Source organism: Anabrus simplex, chromosome 2 (genome assembly GCF_040414725.1).
Source record: "Anabrus simplex isolate iqAnaSimp1 chromosome 2, ASM4041472v1, whole genome shotgun sequence".
Lineage (NCBI taxonomy): Eukaryota > Metazoa > Arthropoda > Insecta > Orthoptera > Tettigoniidae > Anabrus > Anabrus simplex.
In genome coordinates this window covers 425,968,443-425,993,252 of record NC_090266.1, presented here as the reverse complement: position 1 = coordinate 425,993,252, position 24,810 = coordinate 425,968,443, and the positions used below count along the sequence as shown (strand labels likewise).

The 24,810-nt window shown below is 38.6% G+C and overlaps 1 protein-coding gene across 1 annotated transcript in view; it reads left to right on the top strand.

Annotated features, from left to right (window-relative positions):
• Positions 1–24,810, top strand: part of Pi4KIIalpha (phosphatidylinositol 4-kinase II alpha) — a 281,979-nt gene that overhangs the window by 32,999 nt on the left and 224,170 nt on the right. The window contains exon 2 of the mRNA XM_067140835.2: positions 11,680–11,798. Coding sequence (XP_066996936.2) covers positions 11,680–11,798 — 119 coding nt within the window. The remainder of the gene's footprint in view (positions 1–11,679; positions 11,799–24,810) is intronic.

Here is a 24,810-nt window from a genome sequence, read left to right as displayed (position 1 = left end):
TTGCTCCTAGCACATTCAGACGCATCCTCTTAGCTGACTCAGCCAGTTCTACTTTCTTTCTTCCATAAGCCCTATTAATATTGATAGCTCTCCATCGAATTGGAGTGGGACTGCGTTACTCCCATTGGCCCGGGGCTTGCTTAAAATGTTCTGAGCTCGGTAAATTCATGAAGCAGGGTGCTGCCCTATTTACACATAGTCCAAGTGAGGATCTCTACTCTAAACGGGTTATGGACCACCGGTGGATTGTATAGTCCTAGCCGCTTGAGCACAGGGGGACCATGACTCGGAATATGTCCGAGATGCTCGACTCTCAGGACCACTTACTTAGGCCACTCAGCCGTTGCCCATGGTTCACGAACTAGGATGTGACTACAGTAACCCACACATCTATAGTGTATCATCTGATGGCCGGTAAAGGAAAGGCCACTACCAGGAAAAGATTGAGATGAGAAACCAGACTGTTGTATGAAATTTGTGATGTTTGTGTACCACACGAATTTGAAGCAGATGATTAAAATATATAAAAGTGCCCAAGACCTCAGTGTGTTAATTATGTTGACAGATTAATGGACTAATAGGGTCTAAGTGACTTGAACATCACTAATTTGGTTCACACCACTGTGTTACAAGACAAATCTAGTCATTTCCTTGCACAGTACCTCACTACATACAGGCTAGGAAATGTTCTCTCATTCAGATTAGTGGTTTCAGTACTTCTGAAGCAGCATCCACATAAGACTGTGACAGTTGACAGAGGAAATTGGTGGACATTAAGAAATGAGTTTGCCAGGTTTCTGTTCTTCAGGACAACTTAGTTGTGAAACCTCAGATGAGAGTCCATTTATGAACACAGTCAATCTTCAGGCACTCGGTAATTTTGTAAGATGTTGTTAGACTGTCTGCAACAGATGACAGTAACCCAGTCTTCATTTTTTCAGGGCTGATAAAAGTAGAGGTTCTTTCCAGTGGCATAAACTTTACCAGGTTGTGTTTGTTGAACTAATGAAATGGAGATGTTAAGTGGTTCTCTTTAGGAGAGACTATGGTTACCGTGCATCCGCATTTATGTGGGCACGTCCGTACATTCGATGTTTAATGTAGCTTCCACGTACATTTTTAAGATTTCTGCCGATGTCCACATTTTTTTATTTTTGGGAAGTAAGATCTTTTGATTTTAGTTTTCATCTCGCATTGTCAGGAAGTTATGTATTTTTTAAAATGTCGATTATTGAATTACACCATTTGTTATTCACTTGCAATTAATCTATTATGCTAGCAAAACAAAAAATATTGATTTACATTCCTTACAATCGATATATTGATCTTTTTAGCTGGCTTGGAGATTGCTGAACAATTTGTTTGTGCAATACAAGTGTAGACTTGGGTAAACTAGTGTATTCATCTAGCTGCATCTTCATTAAATTACATATTCCTCACCCAGTATATAATCTTATTAGGTAAGTTGAAACAGCAATTTGATTTTCAAAATGTACAGCCCAGAAACATTGTTTTCTGTTATAAGTTAGTTTTCTATTGCTGGACAATGCATTTTGATCATGTTTTGTTTCATTTTTGTTTAAGATGGTGTCTCATCATGCCGAAGAGGAAATGTACATTTACATAAAAACTCCAAAAGAAATATCCAAGCTTTTGTTCAGAAAGGGTACAATAGGAAGCAGAATGTATGACTTGCTGCCCAGAAATCTGTTTCAATCACAAATCATGGCGCCAGAACCTTGTACTCCGCTTGAAGAGAGAGAAATATATGAAGTGTGTTAGCGATGAAAGTTCATCAAGTAAAGCGACGCATTTCTTATAAAACTCAATGCTGAAATGGAAAACAACGTAGTGCAGCTGAAGGCTCTCTTGTTTATCATACTGTCATACCACAGCAGTTATAAGTTCATGTATTGTATCCCTGGACTATTGAGCGAAATTTTTTCCCTGACTCATCCATATCATCAGATCTCTTGTGGATGTACCAAAACAGAAGCGATTGTAAATTCACTTCTAGCACCTCTTACAGTAGAATGCTTCATTAAAGATTTTGAATGCATTCCTTTTGTTCGTGTCTCGACAGATGCTAGCAAACATGGGGATATTCAAATATTTTCCATTGTAGTTCATTACTTCGATCACAAGAACGGAGGACTGCAAATTAAGTTTCTTAATATTGTGTAAGTAGGCGAAATGAAACAGCAAAAACTATTTTATCTTATATCACTGACACAATTATTAAGTTTGAAATTAAGGATAAATGTGTGGCATTTGCTGGTGACAATTATAACACAAATTTATTTGGTATTGAATAATGTTTTTGCTAACCTCAAGAGCATGCTTAAGTGTCCTTAACCCTTTCCTTACTATATAAACATGTGCTCTGAACCTTCGATTTACCATATAAATTTTGATGTAAATGAGGTTCATACATGGCTTATTTAAGTATTAATATCTCCGCTACTATTTGTTCAAATAATATGAAACCGGTATGTAAATACTCAAAATTAAACAGACCCCCACTGTGGTTCTGGCATAGAATTCTACCATCTCGTTAAGCAATCTGGGTTTGATTCTTGGCACCGACAATAATTTAGAAATACAAGGAATCTTGGAACGGAGTTAACCGCTCCTTGTGAAGATAATTAGGGAGCTGCTGCAAATAGTAGCTCTAGCTGCCCTCCCGTCATCTTCAGCCCACGAGCTGGGCAGCAGATACCTGGTTCTCCAAATAACTATTTCAATGAAATTTGCTACATTACAGCAAAAAAAATATACTGTAGGATATACTGACCTTGTAACGCATATCTGTTTGTCTCATCACACACACTTTGCCAAAAATCATCACCGAGAAATTGATCTAGAATGTTTTTAGCAGTAAGTTCAATGTTCTGAAAAATACGACTTACGCCAAGTATTCTCGTAAATTGCACGTTTATAGGAATATCTTGTAACGGACACATAGTTCTCTACATCCACTCTTGTACTTTCTGTTTTTTGTTACGGTGTATGCGAATATTTACAGTCGCAATATTTATGTCTGCTTCATCACTCGTATCATCACTGATTTCACCAAGCACAGATAAGGTGTGTCCATCACTACATTCGCTAGAAGAATTTTCAGATATATCATAAACTTCATCACAGTCACTATCTGGTAAGATATCCACAACTTCCTACTCGGTTATAGCTTTGTGCATGTTCATCCTTACTGACTGAATAATAGCGGCAACAGCTGTTCACTTATCTTCAAATACAGCGGTTATTCACTGAAAGATAATGTAGATACAGCAATAAGAGACTTCCTTGTAATATAAAGAAGCATTTTAATGTGATGTGTTGAATTAACAATCATTTACTTCACTGTTTTGTTGATAACACAGGGCACTGCATGCCCCATCTATTCGTTGGCTACGTAAGTCGAGTCCAGGGTAGCACACCCCGTTGATTCAAAGGTTAGGTAAGCCAAGCAGTTAACACCTACATTCAGCATGGAACTGATCTCCTTGAAGTTGACTAGCAACGTTTAATAATGAAGATATACAACCATTATTCATTATATACTGTTATGCCGGGCTGAGTGGCTCAAATACGACAGCCCCGTGTCGGTAGATTTACTGGCACGTAAAAGAACTTCTGCGGGATTAAATTCCGGCACCTCAGCGTCTCCGAAGACCTTAAAAAGTAGTTAGTGGGACGTAAAGCAAATATTATTATTATTATTATTATTATTATTATTATTATTATTATTATTATTATTATTATTATTATATACTGTTATTGTTGAGTCTGTAAAGAAATTTTGCAACATTGTTGAAATGGAGAATACCATCAACTTCTCAATCATAGCATGACATGATAGCCGTCACTATTTACAGCTATTTGGAGACTTACGAAAATGTTTCCTGCTCTGAAATCCTCCAGCAGTGCTCAAGATTTGTTTTTATGGATCCTATCAGTGAGAAATATTTATGGCGTATCCAGCCCATCAACATTAGAAAAGGAAGAAAACTTCCTTATTGATATGATGAATATCCTAGATTCCCTCAGTGATGTTCTTTAAAATAGAAAGGATAATTTTATATCTGTGAGGATGAAAGAAAGGTTGCTTCAGGTGGAAAATGGTTATGAATCGAAGGTGAAAGATTTTAAGGGCAATGTTAGAACCCTCTGATAGCTGTTTAGAGTATCTGAATATGTGGCTGCAGCTGTGTAGTGAATTTTCTTTGTTTAAAGTGGCTTGATTTTGCAGATTTATCATTGAATTATGTGGAAGGATCTATTCAATTTTGGTTGGATAAATACATTGAAATTGATGTTGAAAAATGTTGATCAGTTTTCAAATTTAAAAAATTCAGAACCACATATGATGAAAAATAATGAACCAGGCCAGAAGAAATGGTACAAGTACATTGAGTCATATAATAGTGAAGAACAGTTTAGTGAATTTCTGAAAATGGTGCAGTTCTTCTTTGCTGTGCCAGCCCATAACTCTGGTGTTGAGATATTGTTCTCCTTAATACAGGCACAGTGGACAAAGGAGAGAAATAGACTGACAGTTGATTCCGTAAAAGGGATTGCAGTGGTAACATTTAATTTTATGACGTGTGAATTGCAAAAACTATTTTAAATATTGGTGTGAACAAAAGGAACTGTTAAATTCAGTCCTGTGAGAAATACCCGTGGGGTGCGGGGTCTAAAAGTGTAGGTAAGGAATGTGTGATGTAATATATTTTTTAATGGTTACTGTACACAAGCCAACCATCACCAGTTCACTTGGAGGTGCCATCAAATGCTTCTAGATATAATTCATTAGGGTACAAGGAAGGAGTAGAGGTGCAAAAATACTGTGCTTTGTACAATTACCTGACATATGCAACATTGAACAGTACATTACATATTATTAGGAGAGCACATGGTGACCATTTTTACTTGGTGTCTGAGGGGTGATGTCAGTGTTACAGAGAGACAGGAATTAACTCTCCAGCAGGCACACTGGGGTATAAACTACACCACTGCAATTTTTTTACTTGGCAACACTGTAGCTTTTCTAATATTCGTTGCTTGTCTGCTATTCATGCAGTGTGACCTTAGTTGTTTAATGTGATAGTTGGAGTCTCTGTGATGCACAAGTATGGCTGTTGCTTCAATTCAGAACATGTCACAGGCACCTGGTGGAGTAAGCATTTAGACTACATTATTTATGAATATTTTCAAGCACGTCACCATGTAAACCGCTCAGTTCGTTACTATTTCTCTAATTACAACAAATTTTCAGTTTATTTAGGATATTGGCGCCTGAGGAAATAGCCAGATTACTTCACGAACATCCAGAGGAAGAAAACATGGACAGCACAGAATCAGATGAGGAATATGTCATCGCTAGAAGTGATCACGAAATTGAATCCTGAGGAGGAAGGTCTCACTTCAGGGGACAGATCACTCAAAAGGAAGTGAAAATGAACACTGTGATAAATACTTCATTGGAAAAGACAAAACCACCAGGTGGAGGAAAACTGGTTTTTCAAAGGCATGCAAAACTAAAACCAAAAATATTGTCAAGTATTTTCTGGTCCTAAACGTAATGCAAGAGGAATCAAAGATGAAATATCTTCCTTCAATACAATAGTTGATGGAGATATGGTAAATGACATTGTGACCCACACGAAGATGTACGTTGAATGTAAAAGCCTTGAGGTAGATTACGCTAGAGAATGAGATGCAAAGGAAAGTTCCAGAGCTGAAATAATGGTGTTACTTGGATTCCTGTACCTAATAGGCTGTAAGAAAGACACCACACAAATGTTACTGAGCTCTGGAATTCTAATTCGAAGAAGCTCTAGAAATGTGAGGTACAATTTTGCTTGTTATTTAAATTGTTAATTTAAAATACGGATAATTCGTAATTCGAAGAACAATGTCGGTTCCAATACCGAAATTCAGATGTTTAATTCAAAACTGTCTTTTCTTCTTCTTCTTTTATGACCACATAGGATCACTTTAGTCAGTCCGTCGTTCAGGTCTCTTTGAAGGGATTGTTCGGGCTTTGCGGTCCTCCCAGTACTTCTTCAGACGCTCCGATCTTCGTGCCCTTTCCTCAGTTGAAAATGTGCGTGTTGTTGGTTTGTTTTGTGTAAGGGTAAAGCGGAGGTTTGTATTCTTGAGTTTTGTATTCAATTTTATCTTATTTTTGGTGTCTTCTGTTGTAAGGCCTATTTCCTTCAGATCCTCTCTTACTTCTCTGATCCATTTACATCCTGTTGTGGTATTTTTTGAGACGAGATTGTGTTGTACTAGTTGTTTCAGAAGTCTTGAGTCCTGCATCCTCATGATATGTCCAAAGAATCCCAGTCTCCTCTTACGCATAGTATCTGTAATGGGTTCTAGCTCTTTGTACACGACTTTGTTAGGTATTAACCGCCACTGTCCATCTTTCTGATATTTTTTGTTGATACAGGTTCTTCCAATCCTCCTTTCAATTTTCTGAAGTCTGTCAGTCTTTGATTGTTTATTCAGGTAAAAGAGTGTTTCTGCTGCATATGTAGCTTCCGGTTTTATAACTGTGTTGTAGTGTTTTATTTTTGTATTTATTGATAGACATTTCTTTTTGTAGATATCCCATGTTAATTTTTGTGCTTTAGCTAATCTATTTGTTCTTACTTGGATTGAGATTTTTTCATTTAAGTTATGTCTTTTACATTTAAAAAAAAAAGTCTTTTACAGAGTAATTGAAATTCAATACTTCTGTCATGAAAGAACCTGTCTTCTGGAACGTGCAGGGGTAGCTTTTCGCACTTTCACTTACTTCGGTGTGTCTACAGTGTGCTTCATATTTGCTAAGTTTGAGTGAAATTGTAATTCTGTATTCAGCATTTAAGGAACGCCCCAATATCACGTAGCAGGTACCGCACGGAGAAGCAGAATCTGCAAACACTGGCGATGCCGACAGTTGGCGAAGAAGCGTGGCTCATATAATCTATTCGTATACACTAAACAATATTGTTGATGCCGATGAAACTGCGTTTTTTTTTTCTTTCTTTTCTTTCTACTGCCGAACCCAAGCGGACTTATGGTTTTAAAGTAGAGAAGTGCCAGCCAGGAAATCGTACAAGGGTAGGGGTCTCTGTACTGTGTTGCATTGCACACGGAAGTGGGAGACTTCCTTCCCTCGTCATAGGAAAGTTTGATAAGCCACGATGTTTTAAGGGCGTTGGGCACTTTCCGTACAAGTACAAGGCATGTAAAAATGCAAGCAGTACAGTAATCCAAAAAATAAAGCATTTGTACAGGGGAGCCAGCATAATTTGTCCTGGTCTTTGAATCTTGTTTTTTCTTTCGTTGCGTGAGGTTATGTTTGCCACTATTTTATCCAAGTGCATTATTTAAATAATGCAAGTGCACCTTGTTGGATACATTTCGGAAATAGTGTTTTGCATGGCATTCGAAAGGTTTGAACTGAGAATCAAGAAGATTGCATGCATTAATGGGTCTTAGAACACTTTGTAACGCGGCAAGATTTGGCGTTTCTGAATTACGAGTTGGCGGTTAATTCAAAATCACATAATTTGAAGTCCGATTTTCGCGTCCCAACGACTTCGAATTAACGTGGTTTTACTGTAATTGTACTAAGTTGGAAAAGGATCTAAATTGATGTAAGGTAGGTCTACAGTGGTATTCGCAGAACAGTGTTCTGACGATTCTGTCTTAGAAGTCCAGTGGTAATAAATAATAACAATAATTGTATGTTCTCAGCTACCGTGCGCAGACATTTCAATTTGACGCCATCTGGCTGTCTGCTTGTCAATTTCAATGTTCTGTTGTACTCTAGGCCTACTAGATTGCAGACTGAGTAAACCGAAACTCTCTTGGGCATTTATGGCTGAGATTTAATGAATTTTGTCAGGTAAACACCAAACGTGTCACCAGAGATCTTTTACATGGCAACATCATAGGACTTGGAGTATCGAATGGACTTTTTTCCGCCCTTCAAAAATCCGACTACCTCTGCCGGGTTTGAACCCGCTATCGTGGGATCCCGAGGCAGACACTCTACCACCAATTCACAGAGACAGCCAGTCCAGTGGTATGACCTGATGTAATAGTCTGTGATGCAGATCTATGGTTTCCCATTTTCATACCTTAAGGCTACAGATACAACCATCCCAAGCCAATCGCTTCCCTGTTCTTTCATCACTGAAAACATTCGCTGTGTTACTGCAGGATTACAATATTTGGCAAAAATCCTCATCTGCGCCCTGTAAACCGGTCTATGCTTGGTGACTCAAGATGAGTGTTCTGGTTGAACCTTGATGAGATAATCCTCGATGTGCCTCCATAAGACTACCACTTTTTCCTGGTTATCTCAACAGATACGTTGTATACATAAGGGAAAATCATGAGCCTACTGTGGACGTTCTGTGGAGAGGACGATGAGTCTGCGACAGAAGCCCACAGTTTGATCATTACCTACACCTAGATTAAAAGGTGCAGTACCAATCACGCTCTACAGTGACATGAAGGTAACAAAAATTGACTTCATCCTTTTGGATGCCCTGATGTCAAACATGTCCTGGATACAAAAGTTGTATAGTACAGAATAGTCATGCTACTGCTCTGATGGTCATCTGCAAGTTACCACTCAAGCCACTGAAGACAATTCCTTTATTAGCACATTTAATTCTTTATTGACTGCTACAAAGAGTTTTCTTACAAATGTATTTTCTGACTTTTGTGCATCTGATTATTTAGCACGAGATGAACTATCCTCTTTGAAAGAAAACAAGATGTTATACAGTTGCTATATTTTGTGACTTTCTCTGGCATTGAATATACACTGACTGACAGAGCAAATGCAACACCAAGAAGGAGTGGTCAGAACTTTATGCCAATTGCAGGGTAGACTGATGTCACTGAGGTATGCTCATGATGTGAAATGCGCTGCTGTGCTGCGCACGTAGCGAACGATAAATGGGACACGGCATTGGCGAATGGCCCACTTCGTACCGTGATTTCTCAGCCGACAGTCATTGTAGAACGTGTTGTCGTGTGCCACAGGACACGTGTATAGCTAAGAATGCCAGGCCGCCGTCAACGGAGGCATTTCCAGCAGACAGACGACTTTACGAGGGGTATGGTGATCGGGCTGAGAAGGGCAGGTTGGTCGCTTCGTCAAATCGCAGCCGATACCCATAGGGATGTGTCCACGGTGCAGCGCCTGTGGCGAAGATGGTTGGCGCAGGGACATGTGGCACGTGCGAGGGGTCCAGGCGCAGCCCGAGTGACGTCAGCACGCGAGGATCGGCGCATCCGCCGCCAAGCGGTGGCAGCCCCGCACGCCACGTCAACTGCCATTCTTCAGCATGTGCAAGACACCCTGGCTGTTCCAATATCAACCAGAACAATTTCCCGTCGATTGGTTGAAGGAGGCCTGCACTCCCGGCGTCCGCTCAGAAGACTACCATTGACTCCACAGCATAGACGTGCACGCCTGGCATGGTGCCGGGCTAGAGCGACTTGGATGAGGGAATGGCGGAACGTCGTGTTCTCCGATGAGTCACGCTTCTGTTCTGTCAGTGATAGTCACCGCAGACGAGTGTGGCGTCGGCGTGGAGAAAGGTCAAATCCGGCAGTAACTGTGGAGCGCCCTACCGCTAGACAACGCGGCATCATGGTTTGGGGCGCTATTGCGTATGATTCTACGTCACCTCTAGTGCGTATTCAAGGCACATTAAATGCCCACCGCTACGTGCAGCATGTGCTGCGGCCGGTGGCACTCCCGTACCTTCAGGGGCTGCCCAATGCTCTGTTTCAGCAGTATAATGCCCGCCCACACACTGCTCGCATCTCCCAACAGGCTCTACGAGGTGTACAGATGCTTCCGTGGCCAGCGTACTCTCCGGATCTCTCACCAATCGAACACGTGTGGGATCTCATTGGACGCCGTTTGCGAACTCTGCCCCAGCCTCGTACGGACGACCAACTGTGGCAAATGGTTGACAGAGAATGGAGAACCATCCCTCAGGACACCATCCGCACTCTTATTGACTCTGTACCTCGACGTGTTTCTGCGTGCATCGCCGCTCGCGGTGGTCCTACATCCTACTGAGTCGATGCCGTGCGCATTGTGTAACCTGCATATCGGTTTGAAATAAACATCAATTATTCTTCCGTGCCGACTCTGTTTTTCCCCCAACTTTCATCCCTTTCGAACCACTCCTCCTTGGTGTTGCATTTGCTCTGTCAGTCAGTGTATAAAACCCAAACCAAACCCCATGGCGCAACAGCCCTGAAGAGCCATGGCCTACCAAGTGACCATTGCTCAGCCCGAAGGCCTGCAGATTGAGGTATTGTATGGTCAGCACGACTAGTCCTGTCAGCCGTTCTTCTTGGTTTTGTAGACTGTGGCATTGATTGTATAATACCAATATAAATGGTCCGTTATTGGACATTATAAATTTTCCAGCTAGCTCATTCTTGGTTGCCAGCGTTTCGCCCTCGTGTGCTAGGGTGGGCTCATCAGTTGGTACCTAGCACACCTACCAATACGCTGGCTAGTGCATACCGTGGAGGCCACTGCGTAGGCTAACTGGAGCCACCGGCAGTGCCAGTGCACTAAGAGACTTTGTCTCATCACTAAAAATTGATGCCTGCTTGGCCATCAGATGATATAGATGTTGATTCCCATAGGGAATCTGAAATATTTGTCTTGAATGAGCAAATTTATAATACCAATATAGACATGAAATGACCTATCTTCAAGGGAAGTGAGCTATAATGGAGCAAATGTAGTGGTGAATTCCTACTGTTCAATCAATTTGTACTGATTTATCAGAAAATCAATATTTTGTCTGTATTGGGAGACTGAACAATACCTTCTTAGTGCGTTCTAGTTCAACAAAGTTATTGCTTGGTATAAATATGAAGACATAACTTTACTTGACTTTTACTAGGTTTTGAAAAATAAGTTGATACTTCTGTAATATCTTGAGTATGTGCTGTGAGTATACCGGACGAGTTGGCCATGCGGTTAGAGGCGCGCGGCTGTGAGCTTGCATCTGGGAGATGGTGCGTTCAAATCTCACTGCCGGCAGCCCTGAAGATTGTTTTCCGTGGTTTCCCATTTCCACACCAGGCAAATGCTGGGGCTGTACCTTAAGGCCGTGGCCGCTTCCTTCCAACTTCTAGGCATTCCCTATCCCATCGTTGCCATAAGACCAGTCTGTGTCGGTGTGACGTGAAGCCACTCTCAAAAAAAAAAAAAAGCTGTATATCATATTAGGGATCTGGAGAAGCTTGTCTACTCTTGTAGTAGTAATGTTGGACATAGTGTTGGTTAATGTGGCCAATATTGTGAATCAAAATCATAGTTTATATACTACACTTTTCAACAGTTTATATTTGGTGAATTTATTCCTTTGTTGCCATAAGACCTATCTGTGTTGGTGCGACTTAAAGCAAATTGTAAAAAAATATTCTTTAAGAATCGTAGTACAGAGAGGTTAGGATATTTATTCCCATGTGGCTATTATTGGCTTCTATCTAGCTTAAGAAGCTCATTGCCAGAATCTGGAAGAAAACATTTACTTTTTCAGTGTTTTGTATATATTGCACAAGTTTTCATGTTGTAGTATCTGAATAATTTCATGTAAACATTTTTTTCCCTTTTTTTTTTTTTTTCAGATGACCCACAGTTTTCAGAGCTGGTACGCCAAGCAGAAATAGCTATAGACAATGGAATATATCCAGAAAGGATATACCAAGGTTCCAGTGGGAGCTACTTTGTTAAAAATCCTGCAGGGGTTAGTATATGCTAAAGTTTTAAGATGTTAAGATTTTAGTTATGTTTCTTAGATTATATCTGTGTGCTTGCAAATTTTCGTTATGAGGCTCTGCTGAGTGTGTTTGTATTGTAATTAAATGCCCAAGCATGGTAAGCTTATCCTGTCAGCAGGCGTGACAAAGCCAACGGAATCAAACTGCCCTTTTGTAACTGATAGGTAAGTAGTGCAGACATTTGCTGGTCTACTTGACCTGTCGTATATCTTTATTCATTGACCTCCTTGGTTTTCTTATTGCATTCCATCATTTGAGACATTTGGTCCTGCTGTGTTGTACTAGTTGTCATAATCGTTGCCACCTTAGATTCTCCACTCCAGCAGGTCAGATGTGGTAATGAACAGGTCAAGGCTTGATCCATTATTGTTGAAAACTTTCCCTCTTTTTCCTCTTCTGCTGACGTGCTATGCCTAACAGAGTCAAGGGATTTTCCTGTTAGTTTGAACTTCCTTTGGCTGTAGTAGTCCCTTTAATCTACAAAGCAGCAGATTGAGTATTGGAGTGCCTCAGTGGTGTTGTGAAGGTCTCCTCCATTAAAACTGCTGTTAAGGACTTCACTGTAACCTTGGCAAGGGGCTCCTACAAGGTGTTACCAGTTAGGCCCGCTGGACCAAGGGTGGTGTTTTTTTTTAAAAAAGAGGTGTTTCTTCTCTACCACTTGCCCATTTGCCCTGGTCTGTGACTGCAGAGCCTGGCCTCTCATATTGGGCCTAAGTTGGCAGGTTCCCTAAGGTGCACGTGCACACACACACACACACTCTACCTGCATTGAAAATAGAATTAGAAATTGAATTTGAACACTGTTGATAACAATAATGCATAGTCCAATAACAACTTGCCCTGATCAATGTCACATTTTTATCTCTCGCCTTAGCCTCTGGAACAGTTAGTGTGTTAGTTCCCACACTTGGGGAGCATTATTGGTTCTTCTAACTGATTAGACAGTGAATTTCCTTTTAAGGGTCCCAGACATACATTTCTTTTGGCTTACTAAATATTTTATTTCACTGCCCCCATCCACCTCCCACCTTTTCCAGTTTAGAAATGAATACCTTCATGATCCTGCCCTGCTCCGTGGCTGATTGGTCATCGTCGACACTAACTTGCCACAGTTTACTAGAAAATTGATGATAATTTGAGAAGAAATCTTATGTAGTGGTCTAAGAAAAAGAAGCTTAAAAAACATCCAGTAACATAAAAATTTTAGATCTGGAAGATTTAACAAGGGGTCTGCATGTGGTTGCATTACGGACACAGCAAATGTGAACTTTTCAAGCGAGTCTAATAGTCAAATTATGAGCAAGAGATTCAGGAAAAGCCTTTTTCACTGCGTAAATGTGTGTGTTGTATCCCATTTTCATTCTTTCTTTCCTACTGTTACGACAATGCACCTAAATTTCTAGTGCCGCAAATAAAAACACAAGAATGGATGAAGGTTTTGCTATGTATAATGTTATCTGTACAAAATAAATAAACTAATAAATTTTATCTTTTAATTTATATTCAAGACACTTCCGTAATGCTCTGTGAATAATTCATTTAAATTATAACCAAAATTAGTTGAGTTAAGCAGACTTATATTTCGTAGTTGCCATATACTCAGTGATATAGATCTAAGATTTTTTAAATTTATTTTTTATTATTACTTTTTCAATTTGTTTTTCATTAGCAGAGAATTCTCACTTGCTGAAGTCTTGGATATTATAAATAATTAAGGCATTAGTGACATTGATATATTCACGCAGACTTCAGAACCTAGTATGGATACTGATGGTCCAGGAGATGAAGTGGGGGAGTTGAATTTCATAAATATTTAACATAGCCATTCAGAACAGTTGGATTTTGTACAACAAACAAATCAGAAAACTGTCCCAACTAGAATTCATAAGAAAAATGTTTATTGTGTATCTGCAGAAATATCAGGCACTACCAAATGTAGCTGGAACACTATCTGTTTTGCTAGCATCATTTCAAGATGTTCGGATATCTGATTGTGAGACAGCAGGATGGATTATCTTGTACACCAAACATCTGAGAAGAAAAGACATTGTACTCACAGAACTTCAGAGTCATAGTAGGAAGATCGTATTCTAAATGTGACATTGGTTTGTGCATCGACTGTGTTTTTTGCCCTTCATTCTTGTTGATTTCTGCATAGTGCCAACTGCTTTTTTGCCTTAGGCTATATTTCTGCGTGATTATTGTTTATGAAGTTCCATACATTTTCTAGGAAGCTTATACCGTGTACCAATGAACAAAAGGCATCCATCAGTGATATTTTTCTTTATATTCTAATAAACAGGATGGGCCAGAAGTCACACAAGTAACTTAACATATAGTTTTTCAGTTACATGGATCTGGAAATGTGTTCTAGATTGAGAATAATGTCCATCCCTGCCCATAGTATGTCTGTCTCTTGTTAGAGATCACTCAAATGCTAACAATGCAGGCGAAAATTGTTGTATGTCACTCCGTGAAAATATAGCACGTGATTGTGTTCTGTTTGGCTTGTGGTTCTGGCGACTGCTACCAAGGTGGTAGTTACAAACATTTGTTATTTTGGTGGATACAAGAAGATTCACGCTTGAAGAAAGTCGTCTTCTTAGCATATGGGTGCACGAAAAGGAATGGATGGGCGAGACATGATGATATTAGGGAAAACTTTTTTTAATCACTTCAGTTAAGAAGCTAAACTTCAGAAACCGGAAGGAAAGCCCTTTGGAACTGGGTCTGTGTTTGTTGCACCCCCGTAGTGGAAGATCGAAAAAATATGACGATAATGAAGTCACTGAACGCTTAAATGCATCATTGCTTCGTTCATCAGCAAAATCTACAAGTAAGTGGTCGGCGGAGATACATTCCCAGAACCTCCATATGTCGTCGGATGAAGAATGAAGGTTACTGTTCATTTCGACCTGGCAGCATAATTAAATTACGTGGTCATTCCCGAAATGCTGTGCTGAGCAAGCAGACACAAATGGCAGAAATTATAGTAAATTATCCATGCAAGAAATTCAGGAATTTATGTCCATTCTGAAATTGGTTCTAAATAGCAACTACTTCAGTTTTAATAATGTCATTTACAAACAGAATGATTTGGCCATGGGATTACCAGCCTCAGGGATATCGGCAGAAATTTATTGAGATAATTTGGAATACACAGATATACATTAAGGAGTGAGGGTAATTGTTTCCACCTATTCAATACTACAAGTGTGAAGTCATTAATACATCACATATTTATTAGATTTCAACATAGGGACCGGTTTCGGCAACTGTATTTGCCATCATCAGCCAAAGGAAAAATTGTAACAAGGCATTATACAAATCTATATTAACATAATTTTAAAATATATGTATATACAAATTGAACCATACTCTTAAACTTTTTTATTGAAATTACTAGCACATTTCGTATGCGATATATTATAATTTGATTAATTCTGTACAATCTTTTGGATACACAAAGATCTCAAACCTGTATTCAATAATATCTGCTACTGGGCTCGCTGTGTGGATTAGTGATGGGCTATTCGATTCATTTGATTCCGTTCACGTCACTGAATCGATAAAGTGATCCGATTCACTGCACTTTAGAGTCGTCGTTCTTATTACATCTGTATAGTGTTTGCTGATAAGACAGCAGCAACAACATTCAAAGCTGTCCGCTGCCATCTGGTCTTCATTCTATGAACTGCTTTCCTACGTGTCATCGAGCTTTCTGATTCAGGTTTCTCCTGGCAGCCACCTCTTCGGATCAGATTTTGATGTTACAGAGCCTTTCCCCCACAGTGACAACTCCATTAAATAAGTATATAGAATTAGATGAAAAAATATTTGTACGCACAGTCATTGGTGATCTTCATTTAGAGCTGTCACCCATGTGGGAGATTCCCTGTCAATTATTTGCCTAGTCTTTTCTTACATGATTTCAAAGAACATGGGAATTTCATTGTATTTACAGCAAGTACACAATACAAAACAAATAAGTTAAAAATAAAATGCAGGAAAAAAAAACAGGCACTTGTGCAGTACTATACAGGCTCATTATATTACTGTACAAAACTTACGTAGTTAATAATAATAATAATAATAATAATAATAGTAATAATGATAATAGTAGTAGTAGCAGTAGCAATAATAATAATAAGGAGGAGGAGGAGAAGAAGAAGAAGAAGAACTGACATAACTTGAATTTTATACACTAACTTATTGTTTTCCCTCAGTTGTCTGAAAGTCACAACTCTATTATATATACGGAATTGGATGTAAAATTACCTGTGTTTGCAGTAAGTAGCCTACATATTAAATATAAATCAAATAAGTTGCTTTACCTCGCACAGACAGGCCTTATGGTGACAATGGGCTTGGAGTGGAAAGGAAGCAGCTGTGGCCTTAATTAAGGTACAACACCAGCATTTGCTGATGTGAAAATAGGAAACCGCGGAAAACCATCTTAACAGCTGCCACCAGTTGGATTCAAACCCACCATCCCCCAGATGCAAGCTCATAGCTACGTGACCCTAACTGCATAGCAAACTCGCTCAGTCATCTTTGAAAATAGGTCTCTTTCTATCAGTAGAGGTTTTTTTAAATCTTATTTTGTATAGGCTACTCGAGATGCAGAGTAGCCCTTTGGTTTTCTGATTCAACATCTTTTTAGAGTTATTGCGTTAGTCGGCTCACTTACCTACTGTCCACGTAAACCGGTGATCTCATGGCTAGATTATTGAAGTCTTGTGCAATGATGTGACATACAAACTGAGAAAATACTGAGTGGTTCTTCCCAATATAAAACGGATAATTTCAAGTGTTCACGAGCATGACTTGTCGTCATAAGGTAGGCTAGAGAGTTGAATTAATTGCCGAATGTAAACTAAGTTTACTTTACAAAGAAAATTAAATATGTCCTCCTATTCATTACATACACATCTCCATCATTAGATGGAGTAATAATAGCCATATGTGTTTTAACTTGTTTGAGCCATCTTTAGTGAAAAAAGGTTAAAGTTTTTATGTAATTGATGCTAAAAAATGTGTTAAAACATAATGAAGAAAAGAATGAAAACAAATGAGACATGACCGAATTACAACAATAAGTGATTATGGCGAGGTTGTGGACCTCTTAGTCTAAAACGTACAGTGTATTACAGTTAAAAAAGAGGACTAATTCACTGTGCTAAAATGACTTGTCTACCTTCGTTGAGTCACCATCACAAATAGTTAAAAGGGCGTTGCAAGTGATGGATATCGTTGTTATCCATATTGAAGATACTATGTGTAGGATGCTAAAGGGTTTATTGTGTCACCTATTAAATACATTTAAATTTTTGAAAATTTAGGAATTTATTACTATTTCCATTTGAGACATGTTTTGCCCATCTTTGAGGGCATCATCAGTCATAGTACCACCTCAAGGCATAAATCAGGTATCTGATTAGTAATTAAAATGTAAATGCTAAGATACAAACTAAACATATTACAATGGAAAAAAAAAAAAAAAACGAAGCAATGTTCAGTGATGATACAGATAAACAATATATGTTTATAGACAACAGTAGTCGGCACCAAAGCGTAAAATCACAGGGTATTTTAGCAGTGTCCAGCAGTGGTGGTCCGAAGAATAATCGACGCTAATCTATAGAAAATCATAGGAAATTATAAAGTTTATACATATACTTACATGGAAGCAGTTTGGGGAGAAAGGGTATGAAGTGTCTGGCGTCAATGTTCACAACACTAATTACTGCCATTGGTTGAACGATCACAGTTTGTCAGGGTAATTATACAGTAGTTTTAGAAGATTCCATTGAACAGATGGGGAATTACAGGCTTATAATACATATATACAAGAGAGCAGCTTGGGGAGAAAGGATACAAAATATTTGGCTCCAAGTTCGTCTCGTTGTTTCAGCCGTTGGTTGACGGTTGCAGCATTAACACTATACAGTAATGTGCAGAGTGGTCTAACCTCAGTTCATAATCATTGGGGGCTGGGAATAATATTCCACTGTTTTTTCAAGAATGTTGAATGAGGTTCTATATGCGTAGACATATCGGAAGTTGTTTGGTTGGTCCCGGGTTGATGAATATGGCTCCAAAAGCACGGTGAATTTGGTTGGCATGGAAGGAAACTCTTTGGGTGTCCTGACGTTTTGACTACACTAAATTTATACCTAAGCGTCATAACACCCAAAGAGTTTCCTTCCATGCCAGCCAAATTCACTGTGCTTTTGGAGCCATATTCATGAACCCGGAACTTAACCAGACAACTTCCAATATGAATGTGCCTATAGAAACTCATTCGACATTCTTGAAAAACGGTGGAATATTATTCCCAGCTCCCAATGATTATGAACTGAGGTTAGACCACTCTGCACATTACTGTATAGTGTTAATGCTGCAACCGTCAACCAACGGCTGAAACGAGGAGACGAACTTGGAGCCAGATATTTTGTATCCTTTCTCCCCAAGCTGCTCTCTTGTAAATATATATTATAAGCCTGTAATTTCCCATATGTTCAATGGAATCTTCTAAAATTACTGTATAATTACCCTGTCAAACTGTGATCGTTCAACGAACGGCAGTAATTTGTGTTGTGAACATTGACGTCAGACACTTCATACCCTTTCTCCCGAAACTGCTTCCATGTAAATATATGTATAAACTTTATAATTTCCTATGATTTTCTGATGGAAATGGTAATAAATTCCTAAATTTTTAAAAATTTAAACGTATTGAATAGGGGGCACAATAAACCCTTTAGCATCCTACACATAGTTAAAAGGACAGCAAAAACTTCAGAAACTATGTTTGAGAAGAAAGGAAGTGCCAGGTAAAATGTATGCGACACATAGTGGAAACTGCCAATGGAGTTCAAATTTATTAAATAGTTGCCCTCTTGTCAACATTAGACACTGTCATTGAGAATGGGACTGCTAAATTTGAGGTCACGCCTTTCGAGAGGCCAACTATGTAATAAATTTGAACTTCATTACCGGTTTCCACTATGTGTCGCATACATTTTACCTGGCACTTGTTTTCTTCTCAAATATAGTTTAAGTTTTCGCTGCCCGCTTAACTATTTATGATGGTAACTCAACGACGACATTTTAAATTTTAGCACAGTGAATTCGTCCTAGTTTTTTTTAATTTAACACACTGCACGTTTTAGACCAAGAGGTCCACAACCTCGCTGTAATCACTTATTGTTTTAATTCCATCATGTCTCATTTGTTTTCATTCTTTTTTTCATTACATTTTTAACACATTTTTTTGCATCAATTATGTAAAAAGCTTTAATCTTTTTTCACCGAAGATGGCTCAAATGAGTTGAAACATGTATGACCATTATTACTCCATCTAATGATGGAGATGTGTATGTATTGAATAGCAGGACATATTAAATTTCCTTTGTAAAGTGAAAACCATCAATACGGAATTGTTCTAATATCTTATGTCAACTAAGTTATAATACTGATTCATTAAACTAATAAATAGAAGAACCTAATAGCCTACCTGTTTACCAGCTAGTTACTTTGGAATTATCTTTTGACTACCTTTTAACACCGAAAATAAATCCATATATTATCTAAAACATCCCTTTAAGAAGAGAACAGTGAATGAAAGTGGGTGGTATTTTCAAATGAGCTGAGAGCGAGAGCCTGTCTTAGCGTAAGATTCTTTCAGTGTGCGATGCCTCTTTGTCTCGCTGCAGTGGAAGTTCGGCTCCGCGCCATTGTCCGCTGTGCCGATATGAACCGCGTGTTTGTGTTGTATCGCTGAGCCTTGATTGCATGTAATTCTTTCAGTGTGCCATGGCTCTATATGTCTCACCCACAGCGGAAGTTTGGCTCCCCGCCAATGTCCAGTGTTCCGATAATGAACCGCGTGTGTGTTGTTTCACTGGTCCGTGAGTGAGCCACTCGGCACTGTCTGCTGCAAGTTAGCTGAATCGTGTTCTGTGAGCTTGCCGTTCCTGTGAATCGATTCATTCAGACACTTCAGTGATTCAATGCACTGTTTCTAATCATACACTAAGTAGCCAACGTTAATGTGGATGTTCTGGCTGTATTAAATCAAAACCTTGGAAATGCAGCCTATACCCTATCCAGTTTAAATGCCCTAGATCCGCATGTGTTTTACATTGGAATCTGAATCCCATCAGAATCTAAATTATTTAGATTTAAGTATTCCTAGACATCCCAACCGGCTATCTTATCACATCTTTAGAAAACCAACTCACAGATGGTTATTACAATCCAAAATGATTCCCTCCATCCCCAATCCCATAAAAAAGCAGCATACTGTAGTATGGTAAATAGAGCATTCACCATCCCCTTATCCAAAAAAGACCTTCAAAATGAACTAAATATTACACAATCAATAGCTAAATCAAATAGGTATAATGCACAATTTCTCAAAATCAACACAACTAAGACATCAAATTTCTATTTTAAACAGAGGAATCAATAAACAGAAGTATTCCTCCTTCACGTTCAATAATATAAACATATACCAAATTACTAATATTTTCAAGAAACATAACTAACAAATAGCTTTTAAACTAATAATTTTTCCCAATTTCTTTAATACATGTAATGTCAATTATACTAATACATTTTCTCAATCATGTGCCTACAAACTACAGTATGCGCCAAAATATACAGCACTGGAAATTATGTTAGTCTTATTGTCATTATCTTACTTATCGAAATGATAGCGTAAATGTTCAAAATGTGTTCCATTGTGCTGTAGGCAGTGTTCATAACGATCACGCAGATTTTCCAACATATTCTGGAACATAGGTTGCTTCAGAGTCCCGAAGAACGAGACGATCTTCTGACGTAATGCAGGCACAGTTCTGGGTGGATCTGGACAATTGAAAATTTGCTCCTTTACCATTCCTCACACATAAGCATCAGGTGGTGTGAGATCGGGGGAATATGATGGATAGGGGAACTCAGCCCCGCGGGAAATTACTCGTCCTGGAAAGGTTTCTTGCAGCATAGCCATAGTCTGTCGAGCGGTGTGGCAGGTCACCCCGTCTTGATGGAACCACTGTCTATTCATCTGCAAGTTCCTGGCACGACAAAACCTTCTTAGGTCCTGAATAAATGGCCTGATCACCATGTTCCTATAGCGTTCCTGGTTAACAGTAAGAGGCGCACCATAATCATTCTCTATGAAATACAGACCTAGCACACAGTTTCCTGACACTGCACACCAAATCGTCACACGCACATTATGTAGCGGTTTTTGGACTACAGTGTCTGGCCTCTCGAAACCAAAAAAGAGAGTTGTTTGGCGATTGCTAAAACCGTCCAAGTGAATGTGACCTTCTGTAGCAGTAGACAAAGGGGTAAGTGATAATGCAACATCAGCACTCACATTACAAGGACAACACACACACACAATATTACTTAAGTTAATTTCCATTTGTTCCAGATGCTTCTTCCATTCTATATCTCGAAAGAAACAAAATCAGATACTCAAAATTTGGATTGAAGCCCCCTTTTAACCATAACTTACATTAAAACAATCAACTTCCAACGGAGAGTCTGGTCGCTACAAACAAGAATTAAACATGTCAATACTTCCTCTGATCAAATTGTCAAACTGCAGCAGCAAGCCTCATCAAATCTAGAAGCCATTCTCCAACGAACCCAAGACTTCAATTCTAGATTATCATCATGACTCTAATTTTGCATCATGCGTGATTACAATCATTTTAAATAACATTATTTAGAGAGCACAATTCTTAACTAAAATTCTCAATACTGAAATGTTACCGTATTCTAGAAACCAACGCACTTTAGAAACTATGGCTCCTATATATTAACATCCAATATTTATATTTATGACTCAAATTTTAATGCCAAATTATAGTTGAATCAATTTTATTTTAACATTGCAAACAAATTTTAGCCAATTTTTCAAATTGTAAAAACTGTGTTTTGGACGTCAATGTGTTTTAGTATTAAGAGTTACTCCATTTTAACATTGCAAATCATATTGTCATAATTTTTAATGTGTATATTATTCCCATGTTTTAAATATTATCACTGAAATTAGATTTACATTCAATGTAATGAAATTTGTAACAACAATCCAAATATGACAAACCTTGAGACAATTGTATAGGCTGATGATGCTTGTGAATAATGCGAAACATGTCCCGGTAAATTAGTGTTGTAACATTACAACCTAGCAACACAAACTAATTCGTTTTGAAAAGGTGGATCAAAACAACCAACAAATTGTTAGTATATCAATGTGACTTTCGTCGGAGAACCACACGCTGAACAAGAAATCTGGATCCTAGTACACCATGGTCAAAAATTGTGCACAATATTCCACCCTGAAATGCCTATCGTGCTCCGTCAATCGTTGCCCAACCTGTATTCGGTACGGAAATCCCCCTATGTCTTTAAACAATCCTCAAAGTGACGTAGGGCTGATGTTTAATTTCAGGGCTGTTTGACGAAGACTTAGCTTTTGAGACTGCAACACCTGATTGAGGACACGTCCATGATTTTCATTCGTGGACACAGTTACTGGCCTACCAGACCTTCCCTTGCGTTGACACAATACACTACCCGTACGACGAATTTTTTTTAACAGTAGATAGCATAACTGTGTTAAAGGCTGCTGGCTTATTGAAGTGTTCACGATAATGTTCCGCCACTAACTTTAAACTCGGCCCACCTTGATAACCGTTTCTGTACGAGCGAAAATAATACTCCAATATAAACACTTTTTCCTCCGTCGCGAGACCCATTGTCACTTCCAATCACAGAGCACAAAGTTCTTTACACAGCTAACAGTTCATCATGGCAATGTAACAACACGCAGACGCTCAGGCGTGCGCATGCGCACTGCGCGAAAATGAGTACTGTATATTTTGGCGCATACTGTACAATGCAATAGCTGTGAAAGTACATATATAGGGCAAATAGGACGTAATTTTTCAACAAGATACATGGAACATGTCAATGCTTCAAGATACAATAGTTTCTGTGCCATGGCACAACACAAGACAGACTTAAAACATAATTTTACATCAATTGATCTATATTTAAGTATATTGAAAGTGGATAAGAAGGGCTCCATGCTCAACATATTGGAGAACTGTTACATTAATTTAGAACAGTACTTTTACACTAACCATAAAATTAATTAAATAAATGAAAAACCTAATATTCTGTTTGATATAATCATGCCTATATATGCAAAATATGAACGGGAAAAAGACCTGTTAAATCCACCAATCAGTTCAAACCTACCTGCCTGCCTTCCACCTGCTACTCCTCACACATCCCTCCTCCAGCCCCTACCATCATAAGCTACACTCCTACTCCCTCTCAACAGTCAATTATGTGTTGGTGTCTATACCAAGTGCACACAATTTACGAGGCACAAAGGGGGTGAGTCTCGTATAGCTGTATATTAATCTCAAACTTCTAGTTTCCCTTCTTCTCTCAATAATTTACTTCAGATATTTTATTTTCAGACAGTCACTTCAAACCAAATTAAACAATAGATCACTACATCTGATGAAAAAGGAATACTTATTCAAGTTACGAATGTTCCCATTGAAGCTACATACAATTACCTATATTAATATTGAACGAAACATAATTTATAAATCAAGTGGCTCTTCTATACAGATGGGGGCTGCCAACTCCCAGATCAACTCGGGAACGTTTGGCTGCTGTATGAGTGACGACATAGTTCGGCAGTAATCGCAGCTGTTTTGATGTATCATTTGGTTTCAGTTTTGGATGTGTTGTCGGACTTTACCAATATTTTAAATTTGGATTGTAAATTGAGACATACTAGATTGTTTATTTTATTATTGGTTGTATGTAACCATATGTTTCCCAATTGGATCGTGGCTGAAGATGACCCAATATATATGGGGTCAAAACTAGTCCCAGTTATATAGGACATTATACAAGCTAATGGTATTGAACAGGTGGACCCTTCTCTACCCTTTGATAGTGAAAATTTCTGTGTGCTCACTATCACTGAATTCATTAGGCTTAATTTCTCTAAACAGGTTAATTGCTTCAGCTACACTATTACTGAATAACTAAAAAGCTAACCTGGCATTCATCCTCTGAAATGAGGTTGGGTCTTTGTGAGAGGATGTTATCATACCACTTCGAAGACCAGCAAACTCAGGAGATGTGTCACTTTGATATAACTGCCGTAAAGGTTGTAATTTACCTCTTTGCCTTTATACAGCCAAAGAACCTTATTTTGGAAATAGTGACGTATGCACTTCAAAATATGCACAGAATCAGAAAATGTCCACAATCTTCTTTGATGATCGGCCGGGTTTTCAATGGAGCTTTTTATTTTATCATTCTTCCCTGAAATTCCCAAATTCATCCATGCCCTTTTATTACACTGACTTCTATCACATGTAAAACCAATGTACTTTCACCCTAGCTTGTTCCCATTGAATTATGACCTGAATTATTATTTTTGACAATAGCTCTCCAGGAGTTGCATTCTTGCTAGCATACACTGCTACAGGCTGGATCCAGTTGTGCAACAAAGGGACAAACATAAATAGAAACACGTGATTGGCAAGGACATTCTTTTTGTCTTAGGGAGTTTCATCACCTAAATCAACAAACCTGTCAACTGCCAGTGTAATTGTATTAAGTCTAATGTCTTCTCTCATTTTCACTTCATCAAAAATCACTATTCCTAGTAGGTTGTTTTTCTTGCTAAGGAACTTAAGACTGTCTTAAGCTTCACTTGATACATTGACTTTATTTGCAATTTGCTTTACCGTATTTACTCGTGTATTAGACCCCCTCGCTTATTAGACCCCCCCCCTTGGCTTTTCGAGACGAAGAAAATGAAAAAAAAAAAATCTTGCCTATAAGACCACCCAAACATAATTCATCGGAGAACGATGACGATTCCACTTCGAAGCGGGTACAAGTCTTATTGCAGCT